General features: G+C 26.6%; 2 protein-coding genes and 1 long non-coding RNA gene across 4 annotated transcripts; 1 reads left to right on the top strand and 2 right to left on the bottom strand.

The window, feature by feature from the left end:
- Positions 1-982: 982 nt before the first annotated feature.
- On the bottom strand, positions 983-8,030 carry LOC100864274 (angiotensin-converting enzyme). The gene is made up of 13 exons (XM_003691674.4): positions 7,597-8,030; positions 4,994-5,188; positions 4,760-4,918; positions 4,600-4,681; positions 4,387-4,527; positions 4,117-4,299; positions 3,918-4,012; positions 3,668-3,819; positions 3,397-3,524; positions 3,043-3,289; positions 2,843-2,932; positions 2,623-2,727; positions 983-2,547 (listed from the first exon to the last, which is right to left on the bottom strand). Exons 2-13 carry the CDS (start codon positions 5,177-5,179, stop codon positions 1,938-1,940), a joined length of 2,178 nt encoding a protein of 725 aa, XP_003691722.3. The 5' UTR covers positions 5,180-5,188; positions 7,597-8,030; the 3' UTR covers positions 983-1,937.
- Positions 7,598-11,816, top strand: LOC147658304 (uncharacterized). Its single transcript, XR_015290710.1, has 2 exons — positions 7,598-7,727; positions 11,573-11,816. It is a non-coding gene; the product is annotated as an uncharacterized LOC147658304 (long non-coding RNA).
- On the bottom strand, positions 9,432-22,685 carry LOC100867597 (putative peptidoglycan muropeptide transporter SLC46). Of its 2 annotated transcripts, none has more exons than XM_003691698.4 (6): positions 21,210-22,685; positions 14,826-14,927; positions 13,378-13,515; positions 13,091-13,174; positions 11,616-11,772; positions 9,432-10,863 (listed from the first exon to the last, which is right to left on the bottom strand). In XM_003691698.4, exons 1-6 carry the CDS (start codon positions 22,195-22,197, stop codon positions 10,683-10,685), a joined length of 1,650 nt encoding a protein of 549 aa, XP_003691746.3. In that variant the 5' UTR covers positions 22,198-22,685; the 3' UTR covers positions 9,432-10,682. The 2 variants fall into 2 exon arrangements, 1 of the variants encoding a protein (XP_003691746.3); XR_015290709.1 differs by having other exon boundaries at positions 10,726-10,863; positions 11,529-11,772; positions 21,210-22,676.
- Positions 22,686-24,217: the final 1,532 nt, after the last annotated feature.

The following is a 24,217-nucleotide window of genomic DNA, read 5'->3' as shown; positions in this document are numbered from 1 at the left end:
ATGATGTTCTTTTCTAACTAGAATATGTACATGATCATATCATGATTCCAAACTGACTTCGTTTTATATTGATTTTTTACGCTTTAATATTCTTATCTGCAAAGGTTGTTAATTTTTTGAATGACCTATGTCTTATTGAGTACAATTATATAATATACTTATAATTAAGAACAGTAATAATAAACAAGTTGTTAAAAATATTTGTTTATATGATATAATATATAAAAAAAGATTTATTTAAAAATAAAATAAATACGCTCGAATATTTTATGTGAATATTAAAAAAATCTCTTTAATATTCAATAATTCTTATATTATTTATGCAGAATTTAATATATATATATATATTTATTTATATTATTATTTATATATATATTATTAATATTTTATTCATAAATCATTAAATTTTTAAAAAATCTGTAAAAAAATATATAATTATTAAAAAATAAAAAAAAACGAAATATTTTACTATACTTTTAACTTAAAAAAAGAAGAAATTATTATTTCTATAAACTATATGAATCTTTGATTTTTAAATTTATAGATAAACAATCTTTATTATTTTATCTCTTATTTCTTTAATATCTTTGAAATTTTTTTTTATTAGAAAACAGTTACGATGATTATTATAAAAAAAGATTTATATCATTTATATATATGTATATATTGAAAATATAAATTTGAAAAAAATTTGTTATTATAATTGTATTCAAAATTTATATTATTTATTTTAATATTACACATATAATGAAATTTTATTTTTTAAAAAAATTAGAAAAATTTGTTTATATATTTACTAAATTAATTAATTAAAAAAATATAATAATTTATAGATTCTTTGGCATAAGTCTACTTACTTAAACAAGTGTCTTAGCTTAGCCAAGTTGGCTGTGTAGGTTCTTTTATTCAGATACGTGTTAGTTGAAAGAACGGATAGAGTGGTTCTCAATGTTACGGAAAATGGATAATGACTGAACTATAATTTAAAAATTAACACATTTTAATTTAAAGTAATACATTTTAATTTTATACCAGAACAATACTTTATTATCTTATCTTTTTGCTTTATTTATTACAAAATAAATATTTTTATAAAAAATATAAATTCTCAATACAGTACATATGCGATATATAAATTAAATACACGTATTTATCATATATTGTGTACATATTATATTAAAAAAATATTTTATATATTCTATTGATTTTGTGACGCAATTTCAGATAATATTAATTTTACTAAAAAATATATTTGTAAATCCATTTCTTATATATATATATAATTATAATATAATTATATACAAATCTTAATCGTTATAATGTGATATATATACTAGAACTAATAAAAGTACTTTAGTGGAATAGATATTCTATATTTTATTGAAAAATATGAGAGAACACTTTTTCGTATTGCGCGTTTTTTAAAATTTAGTTTTTATAATTTGGTATTGCAGCAAAGGAATTATTATATTTGATATGTTACGATATTCTTTTCTTATTTTTAAAATTAAAATTTGCGTTCTCTAAAAAAGATGATAAATTTAATATATATATTTACATGATGAAAATGAAATTATTTCAAATTAGAGAACATAATTGAATATAATAAAATTTGTGCATTAATAATTAAATTATTAATTAAAAATTAAATTTGTCGTTTTTTTTTAAATTCTTTCAATTTCTTTCTTATTACATTCTCTCTTATTTAGATTGCTCAACCATCAAGAAACTAATATTCACATTTATATTTCTGAGTGTAGCCTCTATTTTTTTTGCAATAAGCAATAAGGAATGTACTATGTTTGGTATTGCAAATTAATAAATGTATTCTCATATGAAATATTTTATAGCAATACTTTATCTAGGATATTACAAACTAAATGCAAGAATAAATATGTAATGTATGCATACAATTTTTTTAAAATGGACAAATATCGTTAAACATATCGTCTATTTTTTGGTGTTTTGCGACATCTTTGTCTTCCAAAAATCGCAATTATACAAATTACTATTGTTGCTATTAACACTGCACCCACAGCCCACACTGCTTTATTAATCTTTGGTTTCTTATCTTCTTCTTTGTTTGGGTAATCAAGAAATGAGTCATTAAAAGGAACTTCAGTTGTGATTATTGATTGGAATACACTATGGTTTTCTGGTTTTTGTTGTGGTGAATATAAAGATGATTTAAATTGTAAATTTTTGTTGGGATTAATCACAGTATTTATATCATTTTTTTTATCATTTTGTTTGCTCCAAGACTTTGTGTTTGTCACTTTCGGTTTCGTAATCACATTTTTAGATGTAACGTTGATGATAGACGTTGGTGGAGCATTTATTTCCGCAATTACTTTCTTCATTATTTCTTCTAATTCTGATTCTTTGGCAGTAATTGCTGTGTATTGAAAATCTCCATCCATATCATCAATGAAATCTTCTAGTGGTAAAAAGAATGAAAGTAATGATTCTGGTGAAATTTCGTCTATTTCTAAATATTGGTTGATTACTTTCATCCACTCATCGGCACTTCCTCGCTGAATCATTTTTCTATTAAAGAAATAATATTTTTAATTTTATTGTTAAAAAATTATTATAAAATTTTCATTCATAAATAGTACTCACAAAAAGTTAAAATTCTGTTTTCTTATGATTGAATCATATCTAACTTCCGTCGATTCCATTAAATATTCGTATAACTGAAACGCTAATATTGTACCAACTAGTTTTCTGTAAAAATACGTATAAATACGAAATAAATATCTTTATAGAAACATATAGAGTAACAAATATTATATTTATCAATTTATCTATTTATTATTTAGATATCTTTATTAGTACTTACGGTAAATATGGTTTATTATTAATAATATAATCATCATTTAAAAATGTAGGCATTTTATTTTCACCAGAGTTGATTCCTTCATATTCTTCTCTAATAAAAAATAAAAGTTTTAATATTTTATGTTAAAAATATATTTAAAATTTCTAAAATATATTTAATATAAAATATTTTTAAAATCGTAATATTTTAATAATTAATACCTATATTCCCACCAAGATGATATTAAATCTTTGGGATTTGTTATATTTTTTTCAATAGCATTAATTCTCCACATATCTACAGACATATAATAAACAATCCGTGGTAATACATTAAGTGCGGTAATCATAAGAGATATAATTAAATGTTGTTCATTATCAGTAGAGTTATCTATAAGATGAGTGTAATTTAACCAAGCAGGACTCGCAGCTAAAATACCAAATAATTCCGAAACACTTTCTTCTAAAGCTATAAATAAAATTTCAATATTATTTTTAATAAGTTAAATTTGTGTGTGTGTGTGTGTGTATATATATATATATATATATATATTCATTTTAATATTTTTTTTTTACCTGAATATCGATTAGCTGTATTAAGTACTGGAGTGTCCTCAACAGATAATTGATTGAACACAATTTTTCCAATATTTTTATGTGCAGAGAGAAAGTTGCTTATAGTTGGTTCAAAACATGTAGATACTCTATGAGATGTATACAGATTTAAATTGAATTATATTATAAATAAATTTTATTTATTATATATAATAAAAATAAAAATATAAATATTATAAATATTATAAATTATAAATAAAAATAAAAATATAAAATATTTGTTAAATATTACCGCAAATCAGCATCTTGACAAAAATTAATTAATTTTGATGGACATTGTTTATTAAAATAACTTTTATCCCAAAATTTCGCTTGTGGCATTTGGCTCAGTATTTGTGCACTCATGATGGAAGCACTTTTGTATAGTGATTTTCCAAGAAGTTTCTAAAATAGAATTTAGTTAATATAATATTATTGATATTTAATTATATAATTTATTAATATTTAATTTTATGAAGATAAGAAATAAGATTATTCTTTACCTTTTTCCAAAGATTTTTTTTAATGTTATACATAAGATCTGGATACGGTGTTATATCAACTGATATAGGAATCCAATCATTTCCTTGCAAAGTTCCTTTTACAAAAATTTTTATAATAAATTTATAATGCAATTTATTTAATATATTTATTATTCATGTGAATATAATTGTGATATAATTTAACAATATTATGTCTTACCAAGTAAGAATGATGGTAATGTATCATTGATTGTAATTTTGTTCTTTTGAGATAAATTAGCTATTGCAAATTTTAATATTTTTTTATGAAGATCAGCAATTCTATTCCATTTGTATTTAATTTCATCATAACCATTATTATATCCAGTTAAGAGTTCCCAATATTCTGTAACATCTTTGGCACCTAAAATTATTTTAAAAAATTTTTAAATTTAATTAAATTATATAATTTGAAGCATAAAAAATATAATTTATTTTTTAAAACTATAACCATTTGCTTTGGCAGCTTTATTAGCAAGTGGTAAGATAATTGAGAAATTTTCAACTAATGGGATTAATTCTTGATGCCATGTTGTCCAAATAGTCTTTTTTGTTGTAATATTATTATTATGAGATAATATATATTCCACATCTGAAATTCATAACATTTTTATTTAATTGTTATTTAATTTTTAATAATCTATATTAAATTGAAATGCTTTACCTTTTCTTGTATGATTACTTAAGACTTCATTATGAATTGTAGATAATTTTAATAATTCTACTGTCCCAGAAAAGTGAACAAGCTATAAGTAGGATTCTTTTAAATTTATTTAAATAAATATATTTTTTTAATTAAAAAAAAAAAAGAACAATTATCTTACTATTTTAAAATCTTCACTATCTAATAAAGCATCACCTATTTTTTCAGTAATATCATATTTATATTGTAAAGATTTATCCCTAATATCAGCTTTTGAAATATTAGCTATTTGATCTTTCTGAAAATTCTTGAAAATAGCATAAGAAATTAAACTCTCTTCCTACAAGAAAATAAATATTCATGAATATTTATGTTTTTCCAAATTATTTATCACATTTATAATATGAAAATTTACCCATGATAATAATGTTTCATTTGAGGGTGTATTAATGAATGCCCATTCCGCTTCAGATGTACTTAAACAAGTATCTTCGTATTCTAATTCGGTTATTTTTATGAAAGCTCTAATGTTTTCATCTTTCGTTATCGCGATCACAGAAACTATTAGATTAACGATTATGCAAACCCATTTTGATAGCATCCCTTTGCACTAAAAAAATATCATTTTTCATATAAATAAATTAAATATTTATTAGATAAAAGATACATGAAAATATTAGAATATAAAATTGTTAAAATTTATTTAACACTTCGACGAGAACTTATAAAATGTTCGTATATGATATTTTAAAATATTATGATTTTTGACGTATTAATATAATTTTTAAATTTTAATATTAATATATATCAAAATTAAATAGTTTATTATTCTATTATAAAAATATATTGAAATATATTAGAAAATGATTGCTTCTAAAAATTTTGTTCATATATATATGTTCATATATATATATATATATATATATATATATATTTCATGTATTATGTATTTGTTGATTCTATCATATATTAAAATATTTACATTTAGATATAATCTAAGGAGACATGTATATATAATATATATCGTAAATTCGTTCACGAATCATAAATTAAAGTTATCATTCAATATTTTTAATTCAATTAAAAATATATGTAAATAAAACAAAGCAAGAACATTTGTAAAAGATTACGCGTATGCGATTGTTGCATCGTTTTTCCGAATTATATTTTTTTTCATTTCATTTCACTGATTAATACTTATATATTAATATATTTTTGTAAGTACATTATTGTAAATATATTTTTGAATAATATACTTGATGCATTTAGTCATCAAAACAGTTAGTCATTCCTAAAAATGAATCACTAATTATTCAGTAAAATACGTCATTCTTTTCTAAAACTTCAGGTATTTATATCACATATTTATATATTTGATATATTATACATATTTGATATATACATATTTTTCTAATGTGCATTTATTAATTGTTGGTAAGATTTCGTGGAAAAATAATCAGATGATAAGTTATAAGTCAATATAATTTAACGATCATGAATCGACCAATTGCTGATTGTCTATAGTCACACCACATTCGTACGTTTAATTGCTTTCAATTTAATGCTTTATCTGAATAAATGATCGCGATTATAAAGATAGTTATGATGATTTATTGGTACATTAACCCAAACGATCATCGATCATTCTTTTATATTTTGACAACATTATTTTTGCATTACTAATAGAAAAATTAAATGTATATCTAACCTATTTTCAATGAATGAAAATGAATTTATTTACAATTACTTTTAATTATTTTATTTAATCATTGCTACTAACTACATTTATTTTTTTTGTATTTTTCTTCCACTTTTATTTTTTAACATGTTATCAATGCAATAATATTCATGTGAAAATTATTCATTATTATCTTATTTATTCCGAATTAATATCATTGTTCAATATTTATTTTTTATTTTCTAGCACAAGATTATAGTAAAAATTTAAAATTAAATTTAGAGGATAAATTAATTCATTAAATTTACTTCTAAAATATATGTATAAAAATATATGTATTTTTTTAATGTATTGTATGTTTAAGTATGTTTAAATTGTGTGAAAAATATTGACCAAAAGACAATGAAAAGTCTATCGATAAATAATACATTTCGTTCCCATATATAAAGGTCATCATATATTATAAATAATGTTCATCTATTTATTAAATCATTTTTTAAATCACAATTATAATTTTATATTGAAATTTAACTAAAAGTTTTTTTTAAGTTTTAATTTTAATTTTACTTTATGTGTACTAGTATATTATAAATTAATAAATTTATTATCATTATTAATAAATAATGCATTATTTTTAATATATTATTATAACTTGTGATTAAATTGCAATTCTTAATAAATTTTTAAGTTATTGTATATGCTCAAAAATAACTTTAATTTTTGCACAACAACAATAAATTTAAGCATCATTCATATTTATCGTGAATTTAAAGTGCAAATTTATGTATTAGCGTTAGTATGTACAATAGCGTTGTATATACAATATTACATTACGATTTAGATACGAATTTCAATATTAATATCTAAATACAATGTTCATTTATTTCGATAAATATATAGATATCATAATAATGACCGCGAAAATTCGAATTATATGAAATTGTTTTTAAAATAGTCCAACAATTATATGTATTAGAGATTACAGTCATTAGATTGCTTTAAAGAGATAATACTTTTATTTTTTTGATATCATCATTACTGATTCAATTGCAATAATTTTCTTTTTAATTTTTTCAAAATCAAATATGTTCGATGTAAATTTTTTTTATAAATCTATATATAATTTTATAATTTATAAAATTTTATTATAAATAAACTGATAAAAACAATTTGAAAATCAGATTACGAATTCAACTTTAAATTTTTTTTAAAATTATTTACGTTGTTCTTAAATTAAGTGTCTAAAATAAATGGCCAGTTTATTCAAAGTACGAAGAGTCAATTTACACTTGGATCAATGTCAAAAGAACATATTTAGTTTAACTTTTGATTTTGCTTACCTTTCCTAGCCGAGCGTCGCTTCGCTCGACGTACACGTTTTCGATTTTGTTTCTGATAAGATTCGATATATGCAACGAACAAAGATCAACTGCACTTTAGAATGAATCCGGCAAGTAGAGAATGAGTGAAGGTACGTATACAGAGAGATGATTTATGTCTTTCTCGTTTAGAACACTTTTATTTTAGAAGAAATTAAAAATTCAATTATAAGGGTTAAAATTTATTTTAAAAAATATAAGACGAATTAGATCGAATGCAATTATGCATAATAAATCGACTATTTGATTTTTATCTCACTGTAAATAATACATAAAATATCGTTCATACACTATTTTATATGATTATTTGTATAAAGTTCGCACGATCTAAATTCTTTCACATCATTCCACTTGCTTCTATTTGCGTACTATAACGTGTGACGTGACATGCAGTCATCGAAAATATATATTAAAGATCGTACATCTTCTAACTATTTTGTGATCTTTGTTAAGTAGAAATAACATGTGCAGATAAAAAAGTAATCTATTAAAAGTAGAAATCTATATTGTATAGTTTTATTCACTTTTCTATTCTAACATAATAATGTTTTGAAATATATATGTATCATAGATAAGATATAAAATAGAAGAATTATTTCATTACAGATGATTATATAAAAAAGATTATTTAATACATTTTCTTTAATTGAGTTTCGAAAAATTTAAAACATCTTTATCATTTTAATGTCATTTTTGATAATATCGATGGAAGATAGAATAAAATTGCAATATTGATAATGGTTAAAAATTAAATTTTAATGTAAAATTATAAATAAAATATGACACAATATCCCATAATCCAATAAGTTATACAATTATGTAACGAAGTTAATCAGAAATGAACATCATGTTTTGAGTGCATGAATTTTATTATTAAGATGGCATTCTATCAAGAATTTTTTATTTCTTTTCTATAAAGAATTAGAAATAAGGAAAACAAATCATAAAAAAAGAATAAAAATAAGTTAAAAATAGTGAAATCAGCGCCATCTCTGGAGTGCTTTAAATAAAACAAATAGACAAGAAGAGTAAACAATAGAAGAAGGATAGGTATAAAGAATTAACTATCAATGCCATCTCTTAAGATGAAAAAGAAATTTTTCTAAAAGAAGATAAAATTGCATAAGAATTGACCATCAGCGCCATCTTCTGAAAACTTTCAAAAATATATATTTACATTCAAGAGATGGCGCTAATCAAATTTTTATTCTACATAACAATTTCTTATTCTATTCTTCTCTCATTAACAAGAAATTCTATGGAAATATATTTATAATATACATTAAAAAATATCAATCTCAAAAAAGATCAAAGTTTCTTATGCCATCTAATATAATGTAATCTAATATGTAAAATATGTGCACAAAATTAAATCATTTAAAAATATATTTATATATGTATTCCATAAATTTAGAAACTGAAATGAGAATATCATTTTAATAATAAAATTTCTACCTATAAAAAATATAATCGCGCTTACATCTATTAGTTTATTAGACAATGATATATAATATTGTTATATATTAAATAATAATGATTTCTATCATTTGAAGATTGCTAGATTAGAGATCTATTCCGAACGTTCCATCTATCACAGTATATATTTGCAAAACATTCAATTTTTTTTGTTCGTTGTTGCATAAACAGCAAAAAAAGTTTTGTAATAAGATGAATTAACACTCATTGTCATTGGTCTAATGCTTGCATAATCCTGCTGATCGCTTTTAAAATGAATCTTTAGAATTCTTATTATCCTTATTAATAATAATTGAAAGAACTTGAATCAATGAATATCGTTTCTTTTTTTTTTTTTGTAAATTTTATTTATTTACTAAATACAAAACTATTCATTTATATCACATAATAAACTATATATAGTACACATACGGGAATGATGCAAGATCTTATCATAAATATTATTTAAAAACGTATATCAGATCGTACATGTAACGATTTTTCTCGTAAAATGCATAATCTACAGACAAAAAAAAAAAAAAAAAGAAAAAAAAAGAAAACGATACGTATATAATAATATGATATTTTGTTTTCTTCTTCTCCTGTTAATGTAAATAATGAGACTTACATCAATTTAAGAATGTCGAACACAAGATGAAATTCACGTCTCGGTCATTCAGAAATGATATATATTATATCTTATAAGCATATAATTTTTTATTTTTGAATTTCTCTCATCACGTATTCTTATTTTCTTCATCGCATTAATATCAATAGTTTGGAAATAATATACGCAAGTAGCATTTGTAATACTGATACGCTTGAACAGATATAAATCTGTTCCACATTGTCTATTGTTACCATTTATTTATTAAGTACCGGAGACTGTTTGTACTAGGACTTGAAATAAAGGATACTTATTTTCGAATAAATGAATAATCGAATAAAATTAATTTAAAAGATATTATATAATCAATCTATTTGCTTTATTATTCAAATCGAATGAATAAAGTTATCCTTTATTTAAAGTATATTTTCCAAGCTGAGTAAGTGGGTGACGTTATTTATTATTAAGATTTTAATTTATCTCTTTCCTTCTTTGGTCTTTTCCAGACAGTACAGAGACGTCTTTAAAAATGTCTGTATGTATTGTCCTAAAAATTGTTTTAAAAATCTTTTTAAAAGAAACAAATTTCCAATCATAAAATTATCGTTAATTATATTACAAACTTATAATTCGAGATTCATAACAATGCTTTTATATAACATTCTTATATCAGACATTTTTAAAACGTTTAGATCATTTTTAAGATATTTCAAATATAAAATGATTGTAAAATGGACACCTTTAAGACATTCGTGTACCATGTAAACACGTATACAGTGCACGATTATATTTCTAATTATTTTTTTTCTTCTCATATTTATATTTTGTACGTTAAATGAAAAATTTATTAAGAAGCTATTCCTTTCGGTATAATTTGCTTTTTATAAGATGTGATTCTTTCATTTCTTTCCTCATTCTTTCAAGTTTTTCTACTATGATTACGCGATCGAATATTATTACGTATTTTGTAATAATAAATTATTCGTTATAAATGATCTGATTCGAAAGCTGCGTTCGCAATGCCGTTCATCGTAGGAACTTCCGGTTTTTTCTCGTTAACAACTTGCCATTTTGCAATCTTCGAATCGTTCTCCTCTTCCTTGCTCTTCGCTTTCTTCTCTTGTTCCAGTAATTGACGATCTTTTCTATGCTCGGTATACAGCCAACTGTTCATAAAAAAAAGTATAGATAATTAGTAAATAGAATTGAATTAATAAAAAAAAAAATTATTGAAAAATTATTCATTCATTTATCCTTTATCAATTTTGTTGGCTAATAGATAATATAATTATTAAATTTGATATATTTATTATCAAATTATATATTTAATTTAATTTAATATTTTGTAGACATTTTTTATAGATTAATATATTTTACATACTTACATATAATCGAGTATTCTTATTGCATAAAATATAGAATGAAAATTAAATGAAATACTCTAAAACTGTCGAGCAATTTAACCCAAATTCTTGTAAATCACTTACTATCCAATATAAATTGAAGACAAAATAGTAGCCATAAAAAGTATTTACACATCATTTTATTTATCATAGAATTTGCATACTAATTAATTGATATTGGTTCAAACATTTTGCAAATATTATATTTTTATATTATTTAATAATAGTTTTATATGCGAAAAATTTTAATATTATGGAAATAATAGAATAATATTAAAATTGACAAAAAAAAAGTTTTAATCGAAAACTTATAGAAATACGTGTAAATAGTTTTTGTAATTGTTATATCTTTCTCTTTCAATAGTTTTTATGCTCTCTAAAAATATTACTTTAAAACTAATTATTCCAATGGATAAAAAAAAACTCACCAGTCAATATTCGATAGAAATAATAAAAAATATTGAAACGATAGCCGCGAGACTGTTGCCTCGAGTGATGCAACCGGAAAGACTTACAAGAACGCGGCGACTGCTGGCATGGTCATACAGGCGCCAACAATAAAGAACGTTCCTGGAAATGTTTTCATGGTTGCAGCATAAATGGAGCTGTACATTGGCCCGTAGATAAGTGGCATTAGAGATTCGCAGACGCCAAGCAACGAATTCACTTTTCCTGTAAATCAATGAAAAATAAAATAAAATTTCGTTGTTTCCTAATTTATATATTATATTATTTTCCATCATGTTCAATATCATATCCCTCGTTATGTAAAATCAAGTAACGTAAGTATCAAGAGAAATAAAATAGAAAAATGAAAAAAATGATCGTAAGAATATTTTTAAATAAACAAGAAATAGAAAAATATTGTGAAGCGAAAGAGAACTTTATGGAAAATTGGATGGAATATAATTGTTGTCAATTTGACACGAACAATACAATGAAAGATTATCTTATCTGCACGTTTCTGAAAAAATATACAAAAATAAACGATTAGAGCGAAGATTGTATGTCACTTGACCAATTTAGTTTTTAATTTCTGTTACTCAATCATAATTATATATAGTAATTATAAAAGATATATATATATATATATAAATGTAGAATAATAACATTTTATAAGAAGCTTCGTTTTATAAAATTCTATCAAGTACACATGTACTCGCGCATGTTGTATAGGATACTTTAAAACAGTGGTTCTCAACACAGTGGTTCACGAAACATTTATTTTTTTAGGGAATCGTTGCCATCATCCTTTTCTTAGCACTTATTTAGTTTAATTATACATTCTATAGAAATATTAGGATAATCCTTTCGTTATTTAATTCAAATTAACTATCATTATTTATTTCATAGGGAAGAAAATCGTATTAATTCAATTATTTTTTTTATTTTATTTAAGAAAAGAATTACTAGTTATGTAAATATTACAATTCATAGAAAATTGATAAACGAACGTCCAACTGAATTATATCACTCTTGACACATATTTCTGATAATGTTTAGAAATTAGACACGAGTCAAAAGACACGAGATCCAATTTGGTCAATCAACGATTCGAGAATTAAGGAATACGATTTTTATTAAAAACGAAATTATGAATGATTTACTATGTAATATCATTTATAATTTCGTTTTTTCATTCAAATCAGTGGAATTTATTTATTACGTTTCATTACGTAATTTTATTATTATAATTCTTAAATTTATATAATTCTTTTTATCGTTTTGCAATTTATATCAAACATTTATATCGAATTTATAATATTTTTATCGCATCTGTAATAGCATCATTCCATTATGTGTATAATTTCATGTTAAATATGCGTGCAATTACGTTATGTAAATCGAGCGTAAATATTTTATTAATTACGTTTGTGTGTATCCTATTGCAATCAAGTTCACGTAACGGTATTTGTTACATGTTGTTCAAGTAAAAGAAAAAAAAAAAAAAAAAGAAAAAAAAAGATAGGATAAATTTACATTCACTTACCAAGTTCTCCAGTCGATACAAGTTTTGATGCTATCGATCGCATTGCTATAAAAGATGTACCGTTTACTATCTCGACGATAGCCGCTGAAACGAGGCAAAAAACAAATCAATTCTTTTTTCTTTTTACTTTATCAACCATTTTTCAATTTTGTTTTCATTTTGTATACGTCGTACATCGTATATTTATAAAAATAAAAATATTTCTAGAAATATGTGCGTTTAAGATAATTAAGATGCTGTTAATAGATAGTAGATATTTATTGTTTGTTAATTCAATCTCTAGTTACCTAAATAGATCATCCAATCTGTTATGGCAAACGCGTAAACGAAACCAGCTAAAATTTTGCTCATGGAACTCATTATTCCAACAATGGCGTCATCGATTTTTAAAATGTGACTGAACACACCGACGGATATCGCAGTTCCTGTAAATATAAAGAATTGCACTTTTAAAATGTGTTAAAATTACAACATTAAATAATTAAAATATGTTGAAGAGAAATCAAAGTTCAAGGATTAAAAATTATTATTTAAATATTATTTAAGTAGTAATATATTTTGAACATAAATTATTTTGATATCTGTTATTTTCTTCCATACTTAATTTGTGCATTTATATATGTTATGTGCAAATTTTATTATATTTTTTAATTTTTATGGTGATAAAATTGTCTTGATTTATTGTTTGAAATAATCAAATATTTAATAAATAAATCATTTAAAAATAATACATTGTCATTGTAATAAGATTTATTTGTGAATATTCTTATTTTAAACAAAAAAAAATATCAAACGCATCTCTATCATATAAAATTTCTGCTGGAACGATTAGTAATAATTTTGCTTGATTGGAGTACTTTCTTAGCAATTTTTTGTATCTTTTTGTTTCTTTCCAAGGTTACGATTACGAGATCGATGGCTTTGTTCAATAAACGCGGCCTTGTAATTATGGGTTTTCTCTATCATTTGCTCGAAAACGATTGTCGAGAATTCCGCTTGGCAACAACAACTTCATTATATAATTTATTCTATAATTCATTGTTGTTTTTGTTGTGAACGAAATAAATAGAAAAAAATAAATAAATAATAAAAAAAAAATGAGCAACAAAATTTGTTGAAAAAAAATTTATTAGAAAAATAACAATAGACAAACTTATTGCATGTCTATTTTAAAATCTTCTTTACTCTAATAGAGATGAGAAATGAAAGAATTTAATGAGAAAATTTTATTTAAAAAATTGTCACTCAACAGAAAATATTTACTTATACTTATTATACTTTTAAAAAAAATGAAAAAGATTTCTTTTTAGAAATGAAAAAGATGCGCATCTAATTTAATTGAAATTTTTATCGGGAAAAGTTTCATCTTCATAAAAACAAGTTCACAAGTTATGCACTTTGTACATGAGATTGCATTCTGATGTGCAATTATAGATAACAATAAAATAGAATCTCTTAGAACGTAAGATTTTATGCTCTCATATTAATTCCTCTATTTTTTCACGTTTTTTTTTTTTTTTTTTTTTAATCCGTTTAAAAACGTGTTCCTGCATCCTTCATAAATAATCACGTTTAACTCTGATACTAATAGAAAATGAATTGTTATTACGAAAATTGTCCATGAAACAAGGCTTCTTTAATCTTGTCGACTACTATTTATTCGTATAAACAATGATAAATACTAATGTTAAAATAATCGCCGATCATACAAGATTTGAAGATTTATCCAACTTACCGATTAAATTTGTCACCATTGCAAACGTGGTAAACATACTGAACATAACTTCGTTCCAATGATATCTGTATCTCATGTAAAGATACATCACCGCCATTTCACCTGTAACGACAACAAAATATCTATCATATCTATCTTTTAATCTTTAATCTTATTTTATACTTCACTTGAAATATCCCTCCTCCTCTCCTTCTCCCCTCTTCCCTTCTCCCGCCCCCCCCCCCCAAAAAAAAACAAAAACAAAAAGAAAAGACACAAGAACTTTAATTCTCTTCCAAATAAATGAAAAGTAACAATAAGTGTGCATTGACAATTTGAATTCCAAATAACAAGGACAACAATTTAATTTAATTTACTCTAAGCTACGGCCATCGTGCGTATTGTAACTTCGTGATCTACAATGTTCTAAATTCAATGTGGGTGGAACGATTCCGCTTGCACAGCATGAAAGATCATGGTCAAAACGTTTTTCAGAATTGGCAGCTCGTACCGCTACCTCTGGCAATGTTGCTTCATCCGTTCGCCGTATGTAATGGGCTTCGAAGTTGAAAATAACACGCGGAAGATCGTTTAACCCTTTCGAAAGAGGTTTCTTTCAACGACGAATATATCGAGATTCGAGGGAAAAAATTAGGGAATATAGGAAAATTTAATTCAACTTCAAAAAATGAAAGCTCAAAAAAATTTTCGAAACTTTTTGCTATTTTTTTTCAATTTTTGAACCTTTCCTTTCACCATTGAATTGATAATAATTCAATCGTGTTTGTGTTTAGAGTTTGGATACGTTTTAATTGATACGATTTCACTGAATCTTTCTTCTTCAAGAGATCTTCGAAGAATCGAAAGTTTTTTATTTTTATGATTATGAAATTGTGTTGGAGAAATTTTCAGTGCTTGTTTATTTCACAATATTAATGGATACTAAAATTTAATAAAAGGAAAGGAGGTGATTTAATTAATCTTTTTTTTTTTTTTATCTTGCGAGAGAAAATAATGATTTGAAGAAATTTATAATATTACGTGTGCAAAATTCAGCTACATCATGTTAACAACAATAACAAAATCTTTACTCGCTCTATTGTATACATCATATTACTTTGGCGTTTCGAAAATTACTTATTTTCAGAAGAAGCATTTAAAAATGCTGACTTTATCGTATCATCACTATTCTGCAAAACGATTGAGTCGTCATTGTAACATTTCACTTGTATATATTTTTTACCTTGTACTCCATTTTTCATAATTTGAAATTCAAATTTTCTCCACAATCATTCAAGTTTTAAATTTTCAAATAATTTTTTAATAGCTCTCCCATTAAAAAAAAAAAAAAATATTTCATTTCTGATACATTCCACCAATTCCTCGACTTTCAAGAGTAATTAGAGTAATGTTACATTACTGAACATTTATAAATTGTTGGAAAAACATAAATATATAGGAATTATTTTAAAATTTCGAATTATTAAGCTGCATTACATTAGGAATATGCACATACGTGAGCGTTACACAACAAGCATTGCGATTACTAATTGTTTCCGTCGAGTTTAGGTTATTATCACATCATTGCTTTGCTTTTCTCACGAGCATTTTTTTTCATCAAATACAATTCTTGGATTCCTGCATTATCGATCGATTCATCTTTCAAATTTTTTTTTATATAATAGGATGAATATGAACTTGGATCAAGTTTGAATTTATCGTTGGGAAATTTTCTTCGCACGATATGATTAAAATATAACTATAATAATGAATTTATATGTAAATTGATATGATTAAAGTATAGCTAAAAAATTGTAATAATTAATTTATATGCAAATTATGAATATTATGAATATTATGGTTCTTCCAATATATATCATATATTTAAAATTTTTTTTTTATTCAAAGAATTCTAATGATAAGAAAGAAAAAAGGAAGTAATAAAAATAAAAAAATTGTTCTTACAACCGTTATTTATCGTATATATTTCTTGTTTTTCTTAATATTTTTTCGAATTGAATTATTTTTATTCAGATAGACGTTAATTTACAAAATTGTAAATTTTTTAATTTTTCATTTATATATACATACGAGAAAAAGTTATCGATTTATAGTAAAAAAGTGAAAAAGGAAGAAAAAAATTTACAAGAATAGCCAAAAATTGTCGGATAGAATCGGCCACGTTTCTTTCCGCGAAACTTGCCAATTATCTTATTGTTACCAATAATCTGATTTGCATAATGTCTGCAATTTTGTAACATTGTTTAGTAAGAGGATTCTATTAGAAGAAAATAGCTGAAAATAGCTTGGAAATTGTTTCAAGTGATGAAAAATATATAAATTTAAGCATGCACAGTTGAAACAAATGAAATTACCGTATAATTATCGATTATCAATCAAGAAATGACCGATTCGAATTTAATTTTCTTTCTTATCGCTCAATTAAATTGTATCTTTCTGTATTCCTCATATTGAATGTAATTACGAAATTAACAATTTTAATAACCGTGAAACCATACCGTGAAGTTTTTAATTGAGTCCTGTATTTTATTTGTATTCCATTTGAATTATCTTCAATTTTGTTGACACGTTGTAATGTATGATTATTTTCAAAATATAAAATTTTAAATTAAGATATAAAGCAGATACATTGATTGATGTGATATCTAAAAAAATATACGCATCGTTCAATTTGATTCTTAAAATGTTAATTATTATTAATATTTGTATAAAAAGTACAATGATACTCGCTATTACTCGCTATTTTTTTAATTCTCCATGGAATTTTTTTTAATTGTATAATTGATTTTCAAACAAAATCTTCTCATCAATTCCAATTAATACTACTCCAACCATAATGCAAATAATTTGAAATTAATGCTATAAACATCGTGAGTAATTTTCTTGAATAGATCTTAAAAAAATTCTAATCTGATTTTTTTCTCTTTTAAAATTGTTAATTTCTTGGATTTTAATGATTCCAAACTTCGATGCACAGGGTATGTAAATTTTGATCGATTTTATAACCTCGTTATATCGTAAAAGTCACTATAACCGTTCAAACTATACCGATTTCCGACGGTCAAAGATCTGAAATTACATCAAGCTACTTAGGCCATCAGACCGCATTAGCATACGTGCGCACAGAATCTAGTTCTAATAGGTGTGTTGACTTCACACACCCACTACCGGTCATAAATCTTAGATCGCTATCTTTGTTGCCGCTACACTTTCTACATTTAAGATTTTTCTGTTTCAGGATTAATAGGCCTTTCGAATAAATTGACCCTTTGAGAACCGATTATCACTCGTCGAATTCGAAGGCAAATATAAAATTTAAATAGATAAAATTAGATAAAATTTTTATCCTAGGCAAGTTATCCTTATCCTTTATGGAAAAATTTTATAAAATATATATCGAGATTTAACGAAATAAAATTTTAAAGTAATTAAACATCAAATTTATTGGAATTAATTTTTATAGAAAATAGATAGGGCAAAAGTTGAATTTCTACTATTATTAAGAATGAAGAAATATTATATAAATTCTTCCTTCTCGAGATATTTTCCAATTATAATGGAATGGAGTTTCATCCATTATGGAGTAGTAAGAATGTTGAAACTTATTTACAGAAATTGTTGAAAATAATTTTCCTTCTGGAACAATACATGATTCGCAATTAATGTTTAACGATGATAATGATGATGATAATGATATTTAAAAATTCCTAATCTAAATTTTTTCCACATTCAACAATGATAATCCTGTTTTCAATCCTTAATTTGATTTTTCGTCGAATTTTTTTTTCCTTTCTTATCGATGAAACATTTAAGCATCGGTTAATTTGTGAAAATTTCACAAGCAAAAGGAAACATTAGACGCACAGAGAAATATTAGAACGTTATGCGATTCTGGAAAAGATTTTTTTTTTTTTTTTTAACAAAGAGATTCGTGTTACAGTAATCGAGCAATGCTATCGATTATCGTTTCAGGGTATTTAAGCATATTGGTTCACGTTCTTTCGATCCGTCCTTCGATTGTTGCTCTTGTTCATCCGATAGTATTAATATTGAAAGAAAAAAAAAAAAAAAAAAAAAATGCTTCGCAACGACTTTCATTAATAACACGACCACGTGTGAATCAATGTCGAAAGGGAGTAGTTGAATTCGATGGAATTAACAGTGACGATTGATTTAATTAGCGTTCGACAATTGCACGATCCAATTACACAATTTCATGGATGATTGGAAATAATATGTCCCCTGTAGCTGACGTATCGATAGATCAATTATCTCATCGATTCTAATTCTTTGACGTCACATTGTTTCTATTGTTTCTATTATTCTATTGTTTCTATTATTCGTTTATCAAAAATTTAATAAACACGTGAGATTATTTTACACGAGATTATGCCAATCATTATTTATAGTTTAAATTTAAAAAAATAAAATAAAATAAAATTACATTGAAATCATTTTTTTATATATTTGTTATTACCATTAAAGAAGGTGGCTTCCAATTAAAATTTTGCCCTCCTCGTTATTTTAATATCTAATAACTTACGAGCCTTCTTAAAAGATAAAAGATGTGTGAAATTTCAAATCACTGATATATCACAGAATACACATAAAAATCTATTGAAACAAATGAAATTATTATTTATATTATATTTGATAAAAAATGAAAATAAAATTAGCAAAAATCTTGATATAACAAATGAAAATTCTTTTGATCTTGAAAAACAAAAAAAAAATACCAAATAAGTTATTCCATCTTAAGAATTTTTGCCAACGATTTATACTTTTCTAATATTCCCCTTTTAGATCCGATACAAAAAAACAATAGAAATCGTACGAATGTGCACGGAATGTCTAATTGTTGGCCTTTCAAAATCAGGAAGAAGACCATTACACGAAATTGTTATAAGCAGCATGATTACCCATGCCTTTGCAAGACGGATAAAGACGCAACGAAACATTATAATGTCCGGCGCATTAGCGGTCTAATTAAATTATGACAAGGACGCTCGCCTTGAATTCCCTGTTGCAATACGAATTCGTGATGCGTTAATAATCCGTAATTGACGGATGGAAACGTATTGTCGTTCGAGATTAGCATCGTGATCATTCGAAGAAAACGGGGACACTAGGTCCATTCATTCGTTCGTTCGTTCGTTCGTTCGTTCGTTCGTTCGTTCGAATGAAAACAAAATAATCGATAAAAAGGAAAAAAAAAAAAAAAAAAAGAAAAATTTAATAAAAGGAAAGAATTGCATACCAGAGATAAGCTAATTTAAATACAAATGAATTGATTTTCCAACAATGATGTTATTATCGACATGCGCAAACAAATTTTATTGTAATTCATTCGAGATATTTTCGAGTCTGTGACAGATTCGAGAGAAAAATATAAAGTTTATCGTTTTTTTACACGATGAAAGGGAAGTTTTTAAAAATTATTTCCATATCAAAAGAAAAGTGATAAGACGATAAAGTAAAAAGTATTATCGATTGAAAAGAAAATTCACGCACGTTCGTAAGTTTCGTTCGAACAGTTTGAAAGAAATGAAACAAGGAATAAAAATAATTATTGTTATATAATAAAGAAAAATTTCCTCGTTGGAAGATGCATTGAAAAATTAAAATCAAACGATGATCGCCTAAAGGAACACGATGATTATGACATTTACAAGGCTAAAACAACGAAGAAAAAACAGAATCGTTAATCGTACTTTCACTTTATGGCTCTGTGCAAGCTATTCCATATTTCCATATTTCATGCGTATCTTCGTTCATCGTCAGAAACATAGACTAAATTTATTTATATATTAATAATTATCTACCAATTTCCTTTTTTATTAAATCATCTCACGATGACTCTTTGAAATTCCAGAAATTCTACCGATTATTCTATACTGTACAAAATACTCTACAAGATTAGCAATAAAATTTCTCATACTTTCATTTGCCCGTCGATATGAAGGCATACTGGTTTACTACCTATCTATCAGCTAGGCATGTCAATCGTTGATGTGGAAATTGTGAAAGTTGATGGAAATAGAGGTTTACTGTAGGAGAAGCCTTCAATCAAATGAATAAAATTTTCGTTTGATTCGAGCAATGAATTTAAAACGTATCACAGCAGTGTTCATAAAATGATCCATTTTTTATATAGGCGAAAGATCGATATAGGGAAGAGATACGCGAAAGAAGAATCAAAGATTCACAGATCATAAGTGTAAAAATGATAGGATTAAATATAAATATTGGAATAAACTTAATTTGTGTCAATCATGTCGCTCTGGATTGAAAGATTTGACGGTTTCTCGTGAGATTTTGCGGATATCGAACTAAAATAAAAATAATAAAGATGACCGATAATAATACTTGAAAAAATAAACTTACCGTAAAGTGGACCAATCACAACCATAACGATAACCATGAGCATCAACACCCTTTTCTGTCGATTATTCCTCCCCTGTTTGAACGCGACGCGGAAAGTCTCCTCGATATGCCTGAACGCGAAAAAGTCCAAGATCGAGGCGCACACAGACATCCTCTCCTTGTCCGTTTTTTCCATTTTCTTCAAATACGGCTTGGGCGGTTCCTTGATCACCACTAACCCGTAAATGAAACTCAACACGTAGCACACGGTCGAGATGCTGAATACACCGTAGAATCCAAGCTTCAGATACAATATCCCGGACAACGCCATCCCGATCGGGACACCGAGCGACAAGAAAACATTAGCGGCACCGATTCTCAGCGTCCTCGATTCGACGGACGTGATATCCGCGATATAACTGAAAACACCCATGAACATGGTGAACCAGCCCCCGGTCAAAGCTGGCCAAAGTGCCTCGAGCACGCCCGTGGCTTCCATGGGCACCTCGTGGAAGAAGTATGTGCACAACAGCATGCTGACGCTGCTCAGAAACTCGCCAACGATGGGCAACAGCATGCACGGCTTCCTCAATCCCGTACGATCGCTCCACGAGCCCATGAACAGGATCAGGATGGTCGGTAGACCGCTCGACAGGGCTGTTTTCCACGTCTGCATACCGGCGACCAATTGTTGAACCGCCGTTTCCTCCGTCTCGTAGCCGGTCGTGTTCCTCCTTGCCAATGCCGTGCACACGTCGTCGGGATAGGCCAAGTTCACCCTGCACGCTTTTTCCAAACTCAGATTCTGCGTGGCCAGGGAGGCCAGCATGCAGGGGATCACGTAGCAAGCGATCATAGGCTCTACGGTGATGTTTCTTGTGAAGTAAGACCATTTCTGGCGTAACGTCATGGATTTCCAGACGACCGCTTTCTCGGATATCACCTGGTTACCGGTCGTCTCTCCCCGTTTCTTTTCCATCGTGGACGAATTAGTAGTATTGTCAGCCATCTCTCCTTAAACAAACGCCGAGTTATTCGAAAAGTATGTTTAAATATATGTTCCTGCTATTTTTTTTTTTTTTTTTTTTTTTCTCGTAGTAGTATGAGTCTGTATCATATAACTCGTATCCCCCAAACGTTAACTCCTTGCCTCCAATGTTGTCCCGATGTGAAAAGTGAGAAAAAAACTTTCAAACGTTTATAATTAGAATCATGCGGAAGATCGGCGGCGAAGAGATCACGGTTTCAGACTCCTGGTGGTATCGGGTGTTCAATTTCAATTCTTGAAAGAGGTGGAGCAGATCCTTTCGATATCGATCGAATCATACGCGTGTGACATGAATCCTTCTCCCTTCCTTGGCGCTATCTCCCTCTGGACCGATTTTAGACGTTCGGTTTTCCTCAAAGTAAACTCTCCGCTCTTCGATAGACCGAATTTCAATCGGTCCGTGGGAGAGACCGTCTGACCGTCTACTCCTGGCTAATGCACCATTGTGCATTACGATACGCGTTTACCTCTTTCCCTTCTTCTTCCTCTCGGCCACCTCCTGGCTCTGCCTGTTCCTCCACCACCTCCGTGTTCCCTCCATCTGTCGGAGAGTAGTAGTTCGAGGGTACATCCACCTAGCCAGCTCGTGACACGACGAAACGTTGCCGGTGCGAATCGTTTCTAACGACGATCGACAACCACGCGCAACGTCCACGCTTCCGGTTCCGCTCTTGGACATTTTTTCGGGTCAAGGTTAGAGGCACGAAAGGATTCTCAAATTCTTCGATCGAAAATTCGACGCTTGTTGTCGACCATTTAATTGGGTAATTTTTTTTAAATTTTCAATATTATCCTGAGAGGATATTTTTGGGTACCGTCTGTTTTAAGATTTTTCGTTCAAGCCTTCGATGATTATTCGAGTGCATATATGACGTTTGATTTGAGAAAAATGATCAAGGAATTAAATGAGAAATTACGGAGCATTCTTCATATTCGTTTAATTCGTACAAATGAAAATAGTATCTTGAAATTCACAACATTGAGATTATTTCATGTCTAAGCGTTCTCCTTCTATATAATAGATATTAGGTTTTTAAATTATTGATTAATTTTTTGTTTATTTCTCAAACGTTTCACTTTAAATTTAATTTAAGGGAATATGGGTCAAGCGCAAACACTTATTTGTCTCTGTTCAAGTTCTTTTTTCTCTATTTGGATTTTTATCGTATATCAGGAGAATATATATATATGTAATCTTAATGTTCTCAAAAAAAGAACAATTCCGCGATAATCTGGTTTTACTTCCTTGAAATAAAATGACTCTTTATAAATAAAATATCGTAAATTCATGATAAGATATCGATCCAATATTTATTACTTTAAATGTTTAAGATATTGAATACATATCGAATGAATAATTCGATCGTACAATTTAAAGAAAAAACTTTTTAAAATCTCAATCAAATGTTCTTCGATATGTTTAAAAAAAAATAATTCATTCCTCTTCATCATATATATATATATATATATCATCAGCTCTTAGAAAAAGAAACAGCATTCTTCCATTCTCCCGTGGTCGAAAATACGCGTAAACAGCACGTTGAAAATTATTTCTTCTCTGGTAGGGCAGAGATGAGGTGCCGTTTAAATGTGGCAATTTGTTGATAAAATAATCACAACTGTCTTGTCTTCAACAGCTGGAGCCTATTTCAGGCAGGGCCGTGTTCCCTCCCTCATGAGGCCACCTAGAACGATAAATTAAATGTTAAATATATGCATATTCTCAACAACTATCATTCGCATAACAGACCTTTGCTATCCTCTAATTACGCTCTGCTGGCCGATCAATTGTGGCAATTACACTTTTTTCGTCACTCTCGATGGCCTCAAGACGGCCTTTCTTGGATTCTCGATTTTCCATTGAAATTTGATCAATGCCGCGAACAAACGTTTCGATACAAAGGAAAAGTACTCGATTTTTACTCGACGATACGAGAATTCAACGTGACTTCCACAAGATCCAAGATGAAAGGAATATACT

The sequence above is a fragment of the Apis florea genome, unplaced genomic scaffold (genome assembly GCF_048593485.1).
Source record: "Apis florea isolate Af1SG1 unplaced genomic scaffold, ASM4859348v1 contig_2291_pilon, whole genome shotgun sequence".
NCBI lineage: Eukaryota > Metazoa > Arthropoda > Insecta > Hymenoptera > Apidae > Apis > Apis florea.
Note: the sequence above shows the minus strand (reverse complement) of the source record. Positions and strands in the feature narration are given on the sequence as shown.